Genomic DNA, 21397 nt, shown 5'->3' with positions numbered 1-21397 from the left:
ACTTTTTGCTTTTATTGCTACTCATTCTTTTTATTTATTCATTTCAGTTCATTTTGATTTTTTTCTTATTTTTGAATGAAAATTAGTTTAGTTCCTTAGTTTCCAAATTTTTTTTTAATGTTTTTAAAAAAAATATGAATGTGAGGATAGATGCTTTCTCAAGAGAACTAAAAACATTTCCAGATTTCAACTATGGCACCATATTAGTAATGTTATCTTATTCTAGGAATCAATATGAGAATCATAAAATATGAAGTTAAATATGCAAGAAAAAAAGAAAATTGTAGTTAGTTTCATAAGTTAAAAAAATCTCTTCCTATGGAAACATTAAGAAATGTGAACAAACATATTTCTATTCTGTTATTCCTACTTGAGTCGAGGATTATCCAAATTCCCATTTCCTAAAACTGCTAATTCAATAAGAGTATGTATGTTCCCCCAAGGACCATCTTTCCTTTAAAAACCTCAACCCGCTTAACCAAAACTTTTATTATTAATATTACTTGACAGCTCTAACTCCTTTTGGACCAATCCGTTCTACAAGTTCAACCAACTTCGTTCGGAAACATTTAAAATTTTTTATAATGGGGAAAAGTGATTTATTTTAATTGAAGAGAGCTTGTTCAGAAATTCCAAAATGAAATTGGAGCTTACACAAAGAAAGCCTCAGACAGAAAGGCTAATTTTTCATAAACTACTGAAAACAGGATGCAGAGTGGATGTCTGTCTGTGACCTTAGTGTGTTTGGTTCCCGCTGAGAACTGACTGCCATTCTTCATTGTTCCGTGACTTACATGAAGGAGAACTTGTATGAAAGAGGCACAAAAAGGACAGTTTTTCACTACTTTAAGTTGTTTATAGTTTCTTTTGTGCCTATAAGTCACAATTTACTTATTTTTTATTTAAAAAAATTTTTTTCTTTTATATATCTTTATTGATTTCAGGGAGAGGGCAGCAGAGGGAGAGAGAGATAGAAACACCAATGATGAGAGAGTCATTGGGGATCGAGCCCGCAACCCGGGCATGTGCCCTGACCGGGAATCAAACCTCGATCTCCTGGATCCTAGGTCGATGCTCAACCGCTGAGCCACGCCCGGCCGGGCTGTAAGTCACAATTTAAACGTCCCTCTAAGTGCATCTGTTTGTACGTTTCTGAAGCTTAGCACTGGGACTTTTGAGACGGTCTCACGCACCGTCACAGCGCACTCATGCTTGCTTAGAAGTCAGCGAAGGGCTGGAGAGTGTAACCTTATGCCCCGAGAACATGGTCAAGGAACCAGAATGTACTGTGGGAGCCTGGGGAAAGAAATGAGTCTTTCAACAACTGAATGCAGAGTCTGAAAGTCCGGTATTGGGCGGATGCACAGGAGGAAAGAGCTGAGCTCAGGCCTGAGGCGTGAGTTGATTCCTGAGTAGTGAGAAGTTAGGTCAGTGAAGAAACGTGGTCATTGTATGTGGTCATTGTATGCCAGGCGGGACAGATGCGTGAGCAAAGCTAGGTGTGAAATGGCTGGGGTGTGAAAGGGGGCTTCATGCATGGCTGAGGCCAGCGGGGTAGGCAGGGTGAAGCTCTGGTCCAGGAGGGCCTGAAAGGTAGCATAACCACATTGGAACTAGAGGAAAGTCACCCAAATTCAGAACGGAGAATGGGTGGGCAAGGGCAGGGTGCATACATAGGTGGGGATCAATTGTGAGTCCTTTGCAGCATTCTAGCTGACAATGATGGTCACTTGCATTAAGGACATAGCCATGGGAAAAATATAAAGTGGACAGATTCTGTCATATTAGAGGCAAAATTCTATTACTCTTGGTCACTGTTAGAATATGGGGCCTCTAGGAATAGAATGACTTTTGATATATGACTTCTCCAGCTGGGTGGATGCCCACATTTACTGAGATAGGCCACATCTACAGAAGTCTGATAAATCTGAGCAGAATGATAGTGCATGCTGGGAGGTGTGAGAAAAGTGGAGAAGTCCTGAGACAGCCACATGGAAAATGAGTCAGAGAGCTGCCCAGCAGCTTGGTAAGCAGTGTTTGGGTTCAGTGGGAACCATGAATGGCACAGCCTGCATGCCTGTGACAGAGAGATAGATGCTGACTGTTGCCTGGGCTTGGTCAGATATCCCTTAGATCAGAACAGGGTACACATTGATGCAGAAGTGTCCCATCCAACAATAGGCAAGAGATGGAAGTAACTCAGCTGTCCATCACCAGATGAATGGATAAACAAAAGTGGTAAATACATACAATGAAATATTATTCAGCCTTAAAAAGGAAGGACATCTTGTCACATGCTACAATATGGGTGAACCATAAGAACATTATACAAAGTGAAATAAGCCAGTTAGAAATAGACGAATACTGCATGATTCCATGCATATGAGATATCTAAAGTGGTCAAATGACTAGGAACGCAAAGTAGAATGGTGGTTGCCAGGGGCTGGGAGGAGGGAAAATGGGGAGTTGTTTAATTTCAGTATGGGAAGGTGAAAAAGCTCTGAAGATATATTACACAACAATGTGAATAGCTGTAACAGTACTGATCAGAGCAGTAAAAGTAGTTAGGATGATAAGTTTTGTGTTAGGTGTTTTTTTAAACCACAATTTAAAAAAAAGACATATCAGAGAAAGGCCCACATGAGTCCTGGGTGAGAGCCTTCCGGGTTCTTTGGGGCTAAAGAAATCCTGGAACCATGGATCACCCATATATGCATTGGGACATGCATTAGATGTCTTTTTTTTTTTTTCCTGGAAGCCCTGCAACTACCTTAAAAATGAAAAGTATTGCAGAGCAGACCCTTGGCCAGTGCTGACAAAATCTATATAGACTATGCTTCGTGGAGTTTTGGGAAACACCTTTCGACTTGTTGGCTATACTATTTAGTATTACTGTATAGCTCATTGTGCTTTTGAATACGTTGGTGGTGTTGTCATGTGTTCTGGACCATCAATGGTGCCTACAATTCAAAATTCAGATATTGTCTTTGCAGAAAATCTTAGTCAACATATTTATGGCATTGTGATTTCAAAAAGCCCAAGTGATCCAAAATCAAATATCTGTAAAAGAGTAATTGGTTTGGAAGGAGACAAAATGCTCACCATTTTGAAAATGCTTCAGTTTTCTTTCAAAGCCAGAGTTATGTGCCCATGGGTCATGTTTGGTTAGAAGACGATAATCTACAGAACTCTACAGATGCCAGGTACTTTGAACCTATTCCATACGGGCTAACAAGAGGACGTGTCTTATTTAAGATTTGGTCTCTGAGTGATTTTGGATTTCTACATGATAGCCCTAATGGCCACAGATTTTCTGATGATTAGCCAGCATTTATTCTTTGGATTTGGTTGTTATCTCCTGTTCCAGTGAAGTTATTATTGCCACTGAAACCATGTATTTACTAATAAACTATTTCCTATTTTTTTAAAAAAGACATACTATAAGCAATAGAGATGCTTAGCTTGATTTACAGTTTAGAAAAACTGTTCCATCTGATGCAGCTGAGCAGATCCTCTCACACTTTCTTCTTACCGTGTTCACCTTGGTTGGTCCTGGGGCTGACCAAGGCCATCTGTATGATTCATGGACACCACCACATTTTATTAATTGCTGAGCAAAGCTCAGCAGAGCATTTAGTCCTTTATAGCTACTTTTTAAAATGAACAAATCAGTACACGAGGAAAATAAGGAGAAAAACATAAGAACGTGTCTCTCTGAAATGCATGTCACAAGGCCTGCTGCAAGGAGGCGGGAGCCTGGCCTCTGCCTCTGAAGGTGCTGGGCTCACAGCTGTGAGGAAACTCTCGTGGTTCCAGTGTCTACCGTGTTCACAAGACTCATTCAATAAATACTTGGCAGATATTGCATTCCAGGCACTATTTGGCTCTGGAATGGCTCTGGAACCCAACACTGGGCAAGACAGGAAGGGTTTCTTCTCTGATGGGATCATATTTTAGGCAAGAAGTGTAAGAGCTAGCACTTAGGTTCTGAGAAGAGTAAGAGAAGTGAATGTGCTAGAAGGTTAGAGGTGACATGGCACTGGGAAGTTAAAGCTGCTGAGCTCTGGGTGACAAAAGAAGCCTGATCTTGACCATCCAGGAGGGAAGCTCAGGGGAGGGGGCAAAGGAATGCCTGGCTTATTTGAGAACAGAAAAGAGGCTCCTGTGGTTGGAACGTGGGAGGAGAGGGTGAGCATGGCCGGAGCTGAGGTCAGGGGTCAGCATTGATTATGAAGGACTTTAAAAGTCAAGGTTCCAGTCAAAGGGCAAAGAGGACTGGAGGGCACCGAGCAGGCGGGCACCAGGATGTGATTTACGTTGTAAAAGGTTGTCCTGGCTGCTATGTGGTAATTGCACTGTAAACGGGCCAGTGTGGAAACAGGGAGGCCAGCGTGGGGGCATTTGCTGGCCACAGTAGCCAGGATTAGGTTGATAGGACTGCGTGAGATCCCTTAGGGAGAAGGGGGGGCCCGGAACCAAGCCCTGGGGCCCCCAAAAAACTAAAATAGCTGTTCAGGAAAGCTTAGCTTTTCTAGGCCTGAGACACAAAGAAATTTCTTGCGGGGTCTTTGTTAAGAGATACTCACGTACCCAGATTACTTCTCAAAAGCCTCAGTTCCTTCTCCCTTCTCCACTGCCACCTCCTCCCGCCCTCCTGTGCACCAGTGCTGGGTGCGGCCCTGGCATCTCCTTGGTGACTCCACAGCTGAGGACTCTCCAGCAGTCACCACGGCTGGAGCAAAACCCAGGGGACCATGGGCAGGTTCATTGAAGGAGGCGGGGCCGTCCCTCCGTTGAAGATTTAAAAAACCCAGGACTCCTGAATGAGTAAAAACCTCGTGTGAATGACAGGGTTTGTCACTGAGGCAGATCAAATTCCAATTTGAAGGACAGATAATCAATGAAGCAGATGGCCCTGCACAGCTGGGAATGAAGGGCGAGAACGCCGAGGTGCTGGGCACCGCGCAGCTCGCAGACAAGAGCCGCTCTGAGTTAGAAAAGCACGAGCTGATTGTGCCCCCTGCCTGGAACACAGTGTTCTCCACCCTGTCCCTTTTCCCTCTCCCCTTCCTTTGTTGTACGGAAAGTAACTGGCATATGTGACCAGGTCTGTTGTAATATTAATTTTTATTAATTGGTCATTGACAAAAGGAAATGGAGAAAAAGATTGTTTCTGTAAAAAGGCTTACTAGTGATGCACTCATTTGACTTTTATTTTTATACATCATTATGCTATTTTGCTCTCATTATTTGACAAACAAAACAACAAAATCTTTTGCATACTTTATTTGATTGGAGACTTCCAACATATTTTATTTATTATTGTAAAATCAAGGACAATTTTATAATTTTATTTTTATTTTTGTACGTGTAGGCATTCTGTTTTTAAGTCAGAATAAATTGCTCTAAAGGAAATGAATCCTAAGTAGCTTTCATTTCAAGTCAAGGCAAGTGTCTTGTTATCTAAATGAACTTCTCGATTAGAAGAACAATATAATAGCCCATCACTGCCCCAAAAGAACAGTGAGGCCATTTCTTATAGCATGTCCCTCGGGGCAAGGCTGGGGTGTCAAGTCAAAGAGTGACAGCAATTCTGTGAGATGTGAGAGGCCAACCCAGCATGTTCTAGGTGAACAACTCGCTGGTGGGCTGGTTTGATCAGGGCGAAGTTTAGCACAGGTTGTTGAGCTGCACATCTGTGGGGTCACCCAACATGAGTATTCATCACCCCCGGCATACTGCGGTCACCTTGACTTGCTGGGCTGGAAGCACTGCCACCCATCTGGGTGCAATAGGTGGTCTTTTTCCCGGAACATCCAGGACCAACCAGGTGGCTTCTTGAGGAGCCCTGCAGCCTTGGGGTGGTCCGAGACAGCGCTGGCTCAGGCCCTGCCAATGTGAGGGCTTTCCTGCAAGAGTCTGCAGGAGCTTACAAAAAAGTCTCTTAGGAGCCCCAACTCTGCTCTCTTCCAGGAAGAATTATAGCAGAAGCCCAAAATAGGAGAATTTTACTTTCCCTTCATTGGGTTTTTGGTATAAGGCTTTCTACGAAGTTTGAAAGAAATCATTGCTGTGAGAAGTCTTTCTGATTTTTTAGTTACTTCGTGTCCTAAAACAAGGCTGGGTCATTTAAGATATTATCATATTTCACTTCTTTATGTCTTGGAAACTCAATATAATATTCAAAGATGTGTTCAGAAGAGTAATGAGTACTTATTTTTTCTGTGTTTATTTCAACTTGGTGTCTGATTTGTAATATATTTCACTGCTTTTGCAAAAGCAATGGTGCACAAGTTTAAGCTCCCCCACATTGTTAACCTCACTTGATGAGCCATACTTGTCTGATTGTTCACCCAACAATTAACACACAGTTCATGCTAAATCTATGAAAATATTGACATATTAATTTTGTCAATCAATGGATCTTAAAAGGAAACTTTTAGATTTGTTTTGTGTGTTCCTTTTATTTTTAATTTCTGAACTGTAGTGATTATTTATCAAGCAGTTGTATAATGCTGACTGTGGACCACAGCCTGTCCTAAATACTTGACAAGTTCTAATTTGTAATTTTAAGCCTTGTAGCAAGCTCATGATACAGCTATTATTAATATGCCCATTTTACTGATGAGGAAACCAAGACTTTCAGAGAGTGACTTAGCTCAAGATCACACAGCTAAGAGTCAGAGATTTAAAGTTAGGTTCTATTACTGAAGCCAACCTCCTATAGGTAAGATTGAAGTATTCCTGTTTTAAAAACTTTTTATTTGGAAGTAATTTCAAATTTATAGAAAAGTTGTAAGAATGAGAATAGCATACTTTGCTGAGATGCACTTGTTAATATGTACAAAATTCTTTTTCTGAAACACACCCACCTACAATGTGGCCCTTTACTCTAGAATACTTCAGCACATATTTGCTAAAAATCGGAATATTCTCTTACAGAACCAGAGTACTCATGAAATTTAGCGTACTCATTGATTAGATACTTCTATTTAATTTACTGTGTGTGTTTCGATGTTGACAATTGATCCAGTAATAAGGTCCTTTATTATTTCCTCCAGGATGGGAGCCAGGCTAGGGCCAGGTGGTCTATCTAGCTGTCAACTTTCTCTTTTCTCCTTTAATCTGAAAACATTTCATAGCCTTCCTTTGTCTTGCATAACATTGACACTTTTGCAGAAATGCACCCCCCACTCTGCCTTTGAAAAATAGCCTGGCCAGTGTGGCTAAGTGGTTGAGTGTCGACCAGGAGGTCATGGTTCGATTCCCAGTCAGGGCACAGGGCTGGATCCCCAGTAGGGGGCGTGCAGGAGGCAGCCGATAGGTGATGTTTCTCTCTCACCATCGATGTTCCTCTCTATCCCTCTCCTTTCCCCTCTCTCTAAAAATCACTAAAAACATAGAACAAACAGTCTTCATGTTGCGTTTGCCCGATGTTTCATCATGATCGGGTAAGGAGATTCAGTGTCACAGAGGTGATGCTGTGACTGTCAGGGTCCCACTTCCAGAGGCACACGCTGCCCCCTGCCCCTCGCTGGTGGTTTCATTTGATTTTGGTCACTCTGCTCCATCGTGACATGGTGGTCTGATTTCCCCACGGCATAATTACTTCTTCTCTGGCAACTCCTGGGCAGTCTGTGGGGAGACGGAAGGCTATTTGTCTGCCATTTGGAAGCACCAGTCACAGGGAGGAGTGCATGTGGGGAGGGTGCAAGAAAGCTCTTCCTTCCAGGGACATGCGAGGAGACTGGGATATACCCTCCCTCTGCCTGCGGCTGGAGGGTCTGCACGTCTCTGAGTCACGAAGCTTACCGATGTCGAAGGCTGTTTGTTAGGGTTCAGGCATCTCTCAGGCAGAGCATTTGGGGCTTGGCTGTTTCCAGGCACTGATGAGTCAAGCTTGCATCTATGAAATTAGAGAGTGGCAGAGATACCTCCTGAAAGAAAAGGAATGGGATACTAACCCTTCATGCTATCTTTGAGGGTCAAATAATGGCAAAGCTTGTCTGAGACCGGATTTTAGGAAAGGGCATTAGTTCTCTGAAGGGACACTGATAGAAGCAGAAATGGAAATCTGGGCTGCTCCACACTCAAGCCTGGGAAAAGTTGCAGGGAAGGACTGAGTTAGGGTGCGAGAAGGAGCCAATGGAAGACCTTGTCCCCAGCACCCCGGCAGTGGGTCTGTTCTACAGAGGAGAATAGTTATGAGCCCAGCAGGATTGGTCCAGCCCACTCTACAGGGACCATCTTGACTGCAGGAGAAGCAGAGCCCAGGCTTCTTTATGGACCCATGGAGTTTTGAGCTCTTAGATGCTCAAGTACTTCACATGAACACGTGCAATATTAAAGATAGTAGTCTAAAAATAAAAAGGGGAGAGCAGCCCGGCTGGCGTGGCTCAGTGGTTGAGCATCGAGAGGTCGCTGTTTGATTCCAGTCGGGGCACATGTCAGGGTTTAGAGGTTGGTTCCCTAGTGGGGGACATGCAAGAGGCAGCCGATCAGTGACTCTCTCTCATCGTTGATGTTTCTATCTCTCTCTCCTCTCCTTTCCTCTCTCTGAAATCAATAAAAACATATTTTAAAAAAACAAAAGGGGAGAACAGGGAATAATTCAGGTAAGATTAGATAAAGAGAAAAGTGAGAAGCCGGATATTCAAGCCATCAGGTATTAAATAGTTACTGACATTGGGTATTAAATTTGTGTCTGATCTTTTTGGTAGTAAAAGTCAAAAGGGAAAACATGATCAGTTAATTAAAAAAAAAGTCACATCCATGGCAAAAAGCTTATGCATTACCCAGGAGAAACACAACGTTTCTTGATGTTTAAATATGAATACGTCTGCCTAGAATTTGCTTACTGGTAATGAAGCTTTTCTGCCATTAAGCCTCTGTCAGTTTTCTTGGTAATAGTTTTACTCATAGGCACCGTGGCTGAAAGGTTTGTAAATGTTGTAATGTGCTAACAGGCTGAGTTTCAAGATAGAGAAGTGACAAAAGGGTTGAGTCATGTGGAGAGAGCACATGGGGTGATGCAACATCACAGTTAACCCAAACCATGGATTCTTAACCCAGGGACAGGGCCTTTGGTCTAGTTACACCAACATTGCAAGGGAGCGCACTGAGCCTCAGGAACCTGTAGGCAGAGAAATCGCAGTCATCCAGAAACAACAAAAAAGGGCCCTCTAAAGTAAAGGGTGGAAAGTTACTTATATAAAGTGAAAAATACAACAGTAACTTATGGGTCATCTAAATCCTGCCCTTTGGAGGGATCTCAGTTTTCATTTGTTATCTTTAAGGATCCTGCAAAGTCCTTTTGTTTTAAAGGGCTCTTACAAATGTGGTGTGGGTGGAGGGTGGTTTCATTCATTTGTTGACTGGTCAGTTAGCCAGTTGGCAAACATAAACTGTGCTTCCTGTGTGAGCCAGGCTATGACATGGAGAAGGTGAACTCAACATGCTCTAGATCTGAAATACACAACAGAGGACAGAGATGTGCAGGCAAAGAAATAACAGTACTGTTACCTGTTTGTAGAGCACTTAAGAAGGATTTTTAAAGCTTAGATTGACATCATTGAGCAAGGTCTACATTAAATTCTCCGTTTCAGTCAGATTGGTGGCCAAATCCACTATAAAAACCAAATTGTCTTCCTGGGCCTTTTGTTCCCCTACCAGACCACAAGGGGGTGCTGTGCGAGGCAGCCCTGAGGGCTCCCAAGTGAACTCTGCTTTCAATCAGCAAAGTGCTGGGCACTAAAGGAAAAGCTTTGAAACCACCTGGGTGGTGTCCAGATAAAGACATTGTTACATGGAGTGAACTGAACGGATGCTGGCCATTTGCACTGGCAGGGAAACAAAGGACGCTTGGGGGGCCCCTTGCTACAAGGGCAGCCACCTGGGAAGTGTAAACACACATGAGTCCACTCTCCTTTGCTAGCATCGAGGCACGATTACTCTTTTCTAGAAAGTTTCCCTCCGCACGACAGGTCCCTACAAGCCCTCTTCCCAAAGTTCCTTGCAGACCTTTTGTTTTCTGGCTTGTTGATTTTTCCTTTTGCAAATAGGATGGAGGGACCCATTATTCAACTAATACCCTCTTTTGTCAAATCTGAGGCCCTTTCTAGTGTTGATTGGATGTCTAGACAGATAGGTGGAAATAACTGCCCGAGGGCAAGGACAATATTAACTAAGTTGTTCATTTACAATTGTACATCCTCATGAAAACACACCCACACCAGTCCTTTGTCTTGGATTTTCAACACGGTGCAGGACTGTAGAGTCGGTTGCTACTCTTACCTGTGTTTAAGTGCCCCATTCACAACCATCGTTCTTAGAGACTTCAACTTGACTAGGAATTTAAGTCACAAAGGGCCCAGGCAATTCCGAAAAGCCCTATGCTCCCTGGGTCATCAAGGAGACTCATAAACCACTTTTGGATGGTAACTGCTGGGGGAGGGAGAGATGGTGTCTGGTGTCTGATGGTATCCTAACTGCCAGGCAGACCGGAGAAAATTAGGGGTATGTTTTCATTTAACATCATTCCTTGCTGACTCTTGTCTACCTGGAAAATTGTTCGTGAGGAGACGAAATAAGGTGCCCTTTCTGTTAACTCAGTTTTCTTAATTATAGTTGTTGGGAGATAGCTGAAATCATGTTGTGAGGTATCCCCCCCCCGGGCTTCGGAGGAATTTGTTTTACAGACTGGTAACAGTAAACGCTGAGATAAAAGTCAGCATGCTAAATTTTTGTTGTTGCCCTTTTTGAGGTTTCTCCCCAGTACACTGGCCTCTATTCATTAAAATCCTTTCAAGGCTGTTTTGCTTTTCTCTTCTATTCTTTTTTTGCAACCACAGAATAAGCCTGTGCCTGCGTGTTCAGGACCCGGGGGAAGGTGGGCCTCACGTAGCCTTCCCCTGGTACAGTTTGGGCCTTCTGGGCCAGTCTGGCTTGTTCTCGCTTGTTCCGGGGCCCAGCCTGATGTTCAGCGCCAGGGAGGACTGAGCTATGGGCTTCACAGACCGGTTTCATGGAGGTGCCTGCACCTTGGGTGCTTCTGAGCTCAGAATAGACCTGCAGGCGTCCAGACACCCAAGCAGGAAACCTCAGCCTGGTTCTTTCATCAGGTGCCACGTCCGGCTCCTCTGCAGATCTGCTGATTTCCTCTCCTACGTTCCTGGGACCCATGCGCCCCTCTCTCTGCTCCACCTTTCTAATCCAGGCTTCCTCTGTCTTTCTCCTAGAACTGATAAAAGAGCTATTATTGCCGCCTTTTCAAGAAACCTTTCCACCTCCTCTTAGGTTAAATCCCTGGGAAGCCAGTCTGTCCCTGCCTGTATTTCTCTTCCCATCTATATGTATTTTCTTTTTCTTTCACTTTCTTGGTTCCCATCTGATAAGGACTGTTATTTTAAAACTCCTCATATAAGATTGACCTTCTCAAGGGATTAAAAAAAAAAATCTTCCTCCAAAGGAGTTGACTATTTAGGAAAGTTCATCCAAATTAATCATTGGCTTGCTTGCTTTATTTTTATTTTAGGACATTCAGATGATGAGAAATGGACTGAGGAAACAATAAAGTGTGTTTGTGTAGGTTTCTTGTGTAGGTTCGGGGGGAGGATGGGTGCTAAAATGGGTGCTTCCCCTTAGCCCGCTGCTTCTACAGAGCTGTGAAAGGTAGAGGTGTTGACTGATAAACAGGGTAAGACCAACAGCAATTCTGTGAGAGGAGCCTCATTACGGGCTTCATCCTTCTGGGGTGGGGGGAGGGGGGGCAAAGACAAACTCTCTGAACATCCTAGGCCAGGTTTTCATAAGTGTTAAGAGAGAAATCAGATCTTAGAGTCAAAAGAGTTTTGGGAAGCAGTGGACAAGGCAGGTTTCTTTATTGCAAGGCCCCTAGAGCCTTTAATATGCTCATGAGTATTACGTTGCCCCATGTGAGCCACACCAGAGTGGTATTTTCCAAAATGATAACACGGCAACTTATCTGCTAGCAATCTGTTTCTCAAAATTTCTAGAGAACCTGGATTATCAAAGAACATGAAATCTTGCTTTAGAATCTACATCTCTGGGCGCCGTTATTTAAGTTTCACTGACTCTGTTCTGATTCCTCTGGCCGGTGTCTCCCCCCCACCCACTGCCTCCGCTCTCCCTGCCTCTCCCCCCCTTGCTGCCCTTTCTCCCTTCCTCCGTTCTCTCTCCTCCGTCCTTCCTAGCCTTCATTGTCTTTCTCATCTCTTTTGTCTCATCTGGCCCCGCAGGCCTGCTCTTTCTCCTTTCTCTTGTTTGCAAGGATATGGTGTCTTGTCTAAGGCTCAGTTCATCAAGCCAACCAATATTTGGTACGGGGTAGGTTCTAGCAAGCCCCTCATCACTGCCGCCCACTCTGCTGTGCTCGTTCCTGACTGCCAGCCTTCGCCAGGCTTTCCTCTGCCCTCCGTCCATCCAGTTAGCCCTGCCTGTGCCATCAGCCTCTTTAAGCCTGCCCTTTGCATGCGCCTGTTTCTAACCATCCCGAATCACTTGCTTTTTGGGCCCTGTACTCCTGGAGTCTTTGCCAGAAGCCTTCATCTGGGCATTTGTCTATGATCTGCCTTAAGTTGCTTGAAAGGCATATTTACGCTTGGTCTCAAACACAGGACAGCAGAGAGCAGCCTTCCTTTCTGCTGTCCCTTTGCTGCCCAGCACGTGGCTGAGCAAGCGGACACTGACTGACTGCGGGCTGGGAGGCTCCTTGGGCTGGGACAGCGGCCGCCTGATGGACGGGAAGGGCAGATCTGCCTGCTCCGGCTGGCCGGGCAGGGGGTATTCAATGAGTAATTGAATCTTTGTTTTCCAGCCCTCTGGGGAACAGCAACACTTCTTTTGTCGTAATTCCTCAGAAACTATGTAGAGGACAAATGCTGTTCATGGGAAATATCTAAAGCCCGTGCTTTTCCTGACTAGGGGAGTAGGAAACCACGTTTGTCTTCCTGGTGTGCCATGCCCAGGACTGACTTTTTAGAAAGTTGAACTTTATGATTTGACCTTTTCCTATAGGCCTTCTAGTGTTTCTGTGAATTGATTGATGATAGTATTGATTTGAAAAAAATGAAACAGGTTTAGTTGAGAAAATAGTTTATCTCTTAAAAATCAACTTAAGCTTTGCCCTGGCTGGTGTGGCTCAGTTGGTTGAGCATCTTACGGTGCACTGAGAGGTCACTGGTTCTGTTCCTGGGCAGGGCACATGCCCGGGTCGCCAGCTTGATCCCCAACAGGGGGTGAGCAGGAGACAGCTGATACATGGTTCTCTCTCTCTCTCGTCTTTGCTCTTCCCTTCTCTCTAAAATCAATAAAAACATATTTTAAAAAATTAAAATCAACTTAAGCCTGGCTGGTGTGGCTCAGTTGGTTAAGCATCACCCCATGTACCAAAAGGTCTCCAGTTTGATTCCCAGTCAGGGCACATACCCAGGTTGTGGGTTCTGGGAGAACACTGATGGATATTTTTCTCTCACATAGATGTTTCTCTTCCTCTCCCTTCCTTTCTTTCTAAAATCAATAAAAATATTTAAAAAAACCATTTACAAAAAAATAATAAAATAAAATAAGATAAACTTAATCGAAATATGACTTACATACAATAAAACAAATGCATTTAAACTGTATATTATGATAATTTTGACAAATATATGCATTTGCATAATTACCCTAAGAATTAAGATATAGATAGAGTACTGTCCAAAATGACCACTCACCACATGTGGCTATTTAAATTAAAATTAACTAAAATTAAAAACAGTTCCTCAGTTGTACTAGTCACATTTCAAATGCTCAATAGCCATATGTGACTATTGTTTACTGTCTTGGACAATGCAAATTATGAGACATTTCCATCATATACAGACAGTACTGATATAAAACATATGTCTAGCACTAAAATAAAACATATCTGCCACACGAAAAAGTTTCTTTGTACTCTTTTCCAGATAATTCCCAACTCCCACCCCTGACTTCAGGAAATCACAGATGTGGTTTCTGTTACTGCAGTTAGATTTGTGCTTTCTAGAGCTTCATATATATGTATTCTTTATCTGTCTGACTTTTTCTCAGCATAATGTTTCTAAGGTTGATCCATTCATGATGCTGTTACCTATATAATTAGTTCACTCTTTTTTATTGCTGAATAGTATTTTATTGTATCAATAGGCCACAATTTATTTATCCACTCACCTGTTGATGCCATTAGGGTTGTTTCTTTTTCTTTCTTTAAATTTTTTTTTTTTAATTTTTAAATTTTATTTTTGCTTAAAATATTACAGATGTCCCCTTTTCTCCCCAATGATCCATTCCACCCCCTCCTATCCCCCCCCCCAATTTTTTTTAAATCTTCACCCTAGGATATGTTTATTGATTTGAGAGAGAGAGGAATGGGGAGAGAGAGAGAGAAAGAGACAGAGAGAGAGAGAGAGAGAGAGAGAGAGAGAGAAACATTGATGTGAGAGAGAAACGTCGATTGGTTGCCTCCCATATGCACCTGCCTGGGGATGGAACTGGCCACCTTTTTGGCGTATGGCACCACACTCCAACCAATCGAGCCATCTGGCCAGGGCAGGGTTGTTTCCATTTGAGACAATGATGAATAAAGCAGTTAGTGTTTTGTGTGGACATATAGTTTTATTTCTCTTGGATTAATATCTATGGTTAGAATTGCTGGGTTATATGGTAAGCATATGTTTAACTTTATAGGAGATTGCCAAACTATTTTCCAAAACAGTTGTACCATTTGCATTCTTACCAGCAGCACAGGGCGTTTGTTCCAGTTGCTTCATCCTTACCAATTATTACTGGTTTTGTTTTGTTTGCTTGTTCTATTAATTACCGAGAGAGGAATATCGAAATCTCCACCTACAATGACAGAATTTCCATTTCTCCTTTCTCTACATTAGTTTTTGCTTCACATATTTTTAAATTTTGTGATATGGTGCATACACATTTAGGAATGTTTTGTCTTCTTTTTTTGTTGATCTTTTTTATTATGAAATACCCTTTTTTGCCCCCTTCTGAATTCTCTTTTTTCTGCTAATATAACCACTCCAGCTTTTTGTTTCTTTAATTAGAATGTGCATGGTACATCTCTTTCTATCCCTTTGCTTTTAACTTATCTGCATATTTTTATTTAAAGTGTTTTTAAAATAGCATATAGTTTAGTCTTGCTTAAAAAAATCCAATCTGAGAACCTCTGATTTTTAATTGCAGTGTTTAGACCATTTTTTCAACAATAATAAAAAATAATTGACAAAGAATAAACTTTATGTTTTTCAATTTGATGAGTTTTGGCGTGCATATACCTGTGAAGCCATCACTACAATCAAAACAGTAGGCATTTCTATCATTCCCAAAAGCTTCTCTGAGCTCCTCTGTGATCCATTCCTCCCACCAGTCCTCTTCTAGGTAATCACTGATCTGCTTCCTGTCACTGTGGTTTGCATTTTCTAGAATTTTGCATAAATGGAGACATACCATACATACTCTTTTTTTTCTGTGGCTAGCTTCTTTTATACATCATAATGATTTTGAAATTCATTCTTGCTGTCTTTTGTTTCAGTGCTTTGGTTCCCTTTATTTCTGTGTAGTATTCCATCATGTGGCTTTATCACACAGATGGACAACTGGGTTGTTTCTAGCTTTTGGCTATTACAAATAGAGCGGCTGTAAACATTCTTATACAGGTCTTTGTATGGAAATATGCTTTTATTTCTCTTGGGTACATACCTAGGAGAGAAATGTTAGGTCACATGGTAGGCATGAACTTAATTTTTTAACCAACTACCAATCAATGTTCCAAAGCGTCGGTACCATTTCACATTCCTGCCAGCAGTGTCTGAGAGCTCCATTGCTCCCTGTCATCAGCAGTTGGTGTGGCTTGTCATTTTAATTTTAGTGATTCTGTTCAGCGTGTTTAAATTTCCCTTATTGTTCATTTGTACATTCATGTCTTCTTTTGTGAAGTTTCTGTTCTAAATTTTGCTCAGTTAAAAAGAATTTGGTTGTCTGCTTATTTGGGTACATATCCTCAGCTGATGTGTGTGATGCAAATATTTTCCCCCCTTCTGTACCTTTTTGTCTCCTTAAAAGAATAAAAGCTTGTAATTTTGAAGAAGGCCAAATTATCAGTTTTTTCTTTTATGATTCATGTTTTCCTTGTGTTTTATCTAAGGAAACTTTATCTACACAAAAATTTTCTCCTTTATTTCTAGAAGTATTCTAGGATTAAGTTTTACATTTAGTTTTATTTTTTAAAATTTTTATTTATTGATGAGAGAGAGAAAGGGAGACAGGGAAAAAGACACATCAATTTGTTCACTTATGTATGCATTCATTGGCTGATTCTTGTATGTGCCCTGACCGGGGAATGAACCTGAAACCTTGGTGTACTGGGGTGATGCTCTAACCAACTGAGCTACCTGGCCAGGGCCTTAAGTTTTACATTTAGGTCTATGATCCATTTGAGTTAATTTTTGTGGGGGGCATAAGGTAAGTATTCTTTTTTTTTTTTTTTTTCATGGAGAGATCTAGTTGTTCCAGCATCATTTTTTTTTCCCCCAAGAAACTTTCCATTCCCCATTGAAGTGCTTTGACACTTTTGCTGAAAATCAATTAAAGTTTATAGATGAAGGCAAGTGAGACAAGGTATATTTAAAAACTCTACTTATAAATCTCAGTAGGATAGCTGAAAGAGCAGTCTAAGCATTAAAAATAATTTACCTGGTTATGAGTGTCTTTTTTCATTGAATATAGTTTTCTTTTAATTTTTTCTTTATGTCTATTCCAGAATGAATGGAATAATTTCCTTTGATTCTAAAACCACATGAATGGCAGCATCCATGTTATAGCAGGAACCATCCTACCCATGACTTAAATGTACAGGCTTTCTGGTCAAGAGAAACCTTGTTCCAGATATTTGGGTTTGGTAATGTTCACAGATCCCAGAATTTTCTTCAAATGCAAATACAGTCTGAAGTGACACAAGATAAAAAAATACACAACTCAATTTTCCTAAAAAATCCAGATCAATGGTATTGATAAAATGACTTTCTATATTAGGAGTGCCAAGAGAAACCTATATTTAATTCTGTGATAAGGAGAGAAATATGGAAAAGAAAACCCAGTGGCTATGAAAACACAGGTCTAAAAAATTTAATGATTTAAAATAGCCTCTACATACAAGATAACAAAGAGTAATACAGATTGAACATTTTGGTTTTAAAAACATGAAATGTCACCACTTAGAACAAGTCTGTCATCTCCTAAGAAATACTCATTTACAATGAAATCTACAAGGACATACTTTTACACTTTTCAAGTGTTGTTGATTTTTAGCAATCCCCTTCCTCCCCTCACATTTACTTGTCACAAAACAATATGACTTTTAATCCTTTTGGTAGAGCAGAGCTTTGAGAAGTACAATAGCAGTTGTTTTGAAAAGCACCTTCTCTTAAGTTTCACTGGTATTTTACCATACTGAGATCATGCAGTCTTCTCTTTAAATCTTGTCTTGTTCCAACGATTTGGTTGTTTAAAACAACAAGCTTAACTCTGTCAAAGCAAATACTGCAAATAAAAAAGTTTTTAAATAGGCTGGAATAAAACCATTCAATAAGAACTGGACTGAAAGGCCACAGATAGTGTGCTCCCTTTTTATTTTATGTTTTAATTGATTTTGGAGAAAAACATCAATGAGAGAGAACCATTGCTCGGCTGCCTTTTGCACGCCCCCTCCTGGGGATCGAGCAGGCAACCTGGGCATGTGCCCTGACGGGGAATGGAACTGGTGACCGCTCAGTGCAGGGGACAATACTCAACCAACTGAGCTGCACCAGCCAGGGTGATAGCATGCTTCTTGACTTGGTAATTTGTGAATATATTTCCTTACCAGGCAGGAAGTATTTTACTTTCCCCGTTATGAGTCAGATGGCTTGTGGTGTGTCTGTGCTATGTCAACACCAGCGGGTGCAAGGAGACAGACTGTGGAATCGATGCTGCGCTGAGCCCTGAGATGGTGGTGGGCTGTGTACACAGGATTTTTGGCCAGACAGAGCTGTAAAGACTAGATGGGCTCAGTATAGCTACTCTAAGTGTCAAGTCTGCCAATGCATGTTTTACGGAGGGTGCAAGATCAAGCAGTGAATTCTCTTAAGAGTTGGATGTGGCCTGGTGGCTCTAAAGTTCAGGTGACAAGGAACTGGCCAGCTCCCCTCAGGAAATGGGGGTGGGGGTGGATAGTAGCACCTAAGTGAATGCTGAAAGTCAAAAAGGCCTCTACTGACACCCAGCAGCTGGAAGCATCCTTTTTGTGGATGATTATAGTCTGATATGTCTTTATATATTCCCGCTGCAAAGATATAGTTTTTGCGAATCTGAAAACATCATTTGGAAAACCTCATGGCCAAATCACTCGAAAATCCAGACCATTAAATAACCCTGGGAAACACATGCTCTCCTCTAACTGGGACGTCCTCAGTGTTGAAATAACCCAGCCCTAACTGGGGACTTGGTTTCTTGCCACACGCGTCTCTTCCCTTTCTGGCACCCAAAATATAGGAACTTGTATCAACACACACTTTCTGAAACTTCTTCTCTAAGAGGCCTTTTTCAACCAGAAGTGAGACATTTGTCACTAATGTGCCCGATTTGGGGAGGGGTTTCAAACAAGGACAGGTTATACCATGCCTCGTGATTTGGGAGGTGAACACTTGCAAACATACTATGCTCCCCAGATGTGGAAGTGACAGGCTCAGAACAAATTGCTAGTATATGTAGAGTAATATTACAACCAGCTGGTATGTTTTCTAAAAAAAAAAAAAAAAAAAAATTAAAAAATGCAGCATTAGGAGGTGCTTACTAAGGTGCTTCTTAATTCATGGTTTTTAATGGAATGTATCAGACTCACATGTACAAACGAACATGAATACACAGGCATACACGCACGTGGACAAGCTTCTGTACAGTTATGTTCTAGATGCTTCCTGTGTGCGTAAGAACCACACGCACAAAATGTTCCCCCTCTAGCTCCCTGAATTTCTGAATGTTGTCTAACCCATCAAATGTTAAAATATTTCATTTCCATATAAAATATCTACAAAAATAGATACCATTTACAAAAACCAGATAGTGCTTCCAGTTTTCCCACTCGGTCCCCAGTTCCCCTGCGTTCTCAGAACGTCGCCATCTCCAGCAGCGAGCGCTTGAAGAGCTGCGCGTTCCTGGACAAGTCTGTCACCTGGTGCACCATCTCCTGCAAGGCCGTGGTGCTGGGGTAGTGGAGCGCCGCCTTCTTGGTGGCCAACACTATAGTCTTGAGCAGTTCGCAGAGCTGGTTGCTGGAGTTCATCACTTTGTTGCGAATGTCCTGGGCAGCAACCTGCCTTGTCAGCGTGTCTCCAATGAACACCAGTTTGTGCGCGCTCAGAATGACAAACTTGCTGTGCGCCACGAAGATCCGCGGGGGCTGGGCTGAGCTGACGCAGCTGAACAGAGCGTCGATGGCATTGAGGAGGGAAATGAAATGGGTCTCGCACTGGTCATAGTAGAAGCAAAGCAATTGCCTGTCCTGAGCGCCCACGCTGCTGTTTGTGGTCGGGAGGCTCTGAGAGGGCTTCCACTTGGACATGTCGTTTTCCACGGGTTTGGTGATTTCTTGTTCCAACAACTGGAACTGACTTAGCTTCAAGGAAGGAAAAAAGCAGTTTTTATCAAGGGTAAGGCAGTGGGCTGTAATGGAAATTAACCAGGACTTGGAGTTAAAAGACAGGTTTCAATCCCAGCTGCTTATTAGATGTGAGGCCTTGGTCAAGTTGCCTTGCCTTCCTAAACTGTAAAATGTAGAAGTTGAGAAAGGTGATCCCCATGAAATCCTCCAGCTCTGACTTTCTGTCATTGGATGATTGGCCTCCTCTGTCCTTAGACTGAAGGCAGCACAGGGTTTAAACCCAGCTCTGTTACCTGCACCTTTATGGAAGTTATATGAGTTAATATTTACAAAGTGCTTAGGGCGATGTTTGGTGCAGTATAGGCTCTATGTAAATGTTTATAAATGTTGAGTGGTGCAGGGGAAAAGCAAAGGTAGGCATCTCTTTGTCAAGTAAATCGCTGACAGTTTGCTCCTTCTGGGTGAAAACCTTGTCTCTGTCCTTCAAGATACTCAGACAAATGACAACCCATGACCCATTTCTTGGTACAAATGACAACTACAACTCATTACCCAATGCTTAGTATGACAACTCATGACCCATTTCTTGGTACAAATGACAACCCATGACCCAGTCCTACTCTTTCTGCCCAGATTTATAATTGTTATTATCCAGCACTACAGGGAAGACTAATTCCTGTAACTATCCATGCACTACAGAAAAGAGCATCTCTAAGGAAATCTGAATGCTAATTGTGCATCACAACAACTCCACAGAGTTGTTGAAAGAAAAGGACACCCCACAGTCATACTCAATGAGTGCTAGGTTTCTTCCTTCTCTTATTACCACCCTCAGACAGTGTATTATTTAAACTGCAATGATAATAACTTCCAGCTATTCCACCAACTCTCGGGAGAGACTGTCTTTTGCAGTGTAGGGACTATCTGTACCCTGAGCATTGGACTCAGTCAATCTTTCACCCTGAGGTAGGGCTGAGTCAGAGCGGGGATAACCTCACCCAGCCCCTTCCCCAAGAAATGCACAGTGAGCTTTACTTTTCTACAGAATCTGTTTTCTTCTTAGGAATTACTATGGTTTCAATAAGTTACCTAAAGCTCAGCAGCCTTATCTGGCCAAATGCCAAAGCAATCAAACAGAGACAGGGTGATGCTACAAGATACTGAGTTTATGCATTTGCAAATATGTTCGTAAATACATCATCTTGTTAGATAGAGGGGTGAGGGATTTTCTCGTTTCATAGAGAAGTAACTGAAGTTCAGGGAGGTTAAATGACTCATCTAAGGGCACACAGTTGATTAGTCAGAAAGTAAGGATTAGAACTCTGGTTTCCTGAATGCAGTGTGCCATTTTATTTCATCTAAACAAAGGCTTCTAAATCCTCAATTCATTTCTCTTTATTTTTATGCCCTTGCACTAGCAATACCCACCATTATCTGCCCCACTCAAGCTCTACTCTTGAATGACTCTGCCCTGCCCCAAGCCCTTAGTAAATGGACTTGGCTATATTTTGAAAACACTGGATCCTGCCCTCCTATCCTTAGATTCAACCAAGAACAGCCAAGTCACAGACTTGTCTTGTAGGGGAGAGATGGGTAGGTAGGTAGACAGGTAGACAGACAGACAGACAAACCTATAGATAAATAGAGATGGCCTAATCAGATTCTTTTTTAGGAATCTGATGAACCACAGAAGCAGTCAACCATCAGCTG

General features: G+C 42.2%; 1 protein-coding gene and 1 pseudogene across 4 annotated transcripts in view; one reads left to right on the top strand and one right to left on the bottom strand.

Moving 5' to 3' along the window:
* Positions 1-2750: 2750 nt before the first annotated feature.
* On the top strand, positions 2751-3324 carry LOC308560859 (mitochondrial inner membrane protease subunit 1 pseudogene; annotated as a pseudogene). Its single transcript has one exon. The product of its transcript is annotated as a mitochondrial inner membrane protease subunit 1 pseudogene (transcript).
* Positions 3325-17159: 13835 nt separating this feature from the next.
* The window catches only part of NEDD9 (neural precursor cell expressed, developmentally down-regulated 9), a 176139-nt gene continuing 171901 nt past the window's right edge, over positions 17160-21397 (bottom strand). For all 3 annotated transcript variants that reach the window (XM_081145756.1, XM_081145755.1, XM_081145757.1), the window contains one exon: positions 17160-19702. In XM_081145756.1, the coding sequence (XP_081001882.1) occupies positions 19193-19702 (510 nt within the window). In that variant the 3' untranslated portion in view covers positions 17160-19192. The remainder of the gene's footprint in view (positions 19703-21397) is intronic.

The sequence above is a fragment of the Miniopterus schreibersii genome (genome assembly GCF_964146895.1).
Source record: "Miniopterus schreibersii genome assembly, chromosome: 8".
Classification (NCBI taxonomy): Eukaryota; Metazoa; Chordata; class Mammalia; order Chiroptera; family Miniopteridae; genus Miniopterus; species Miniopterus schreibersii.
Note: the sequence above shows the minus strand (reverse complement) of the source record. Positions and strands in the feature narration are given on the sequence as shown.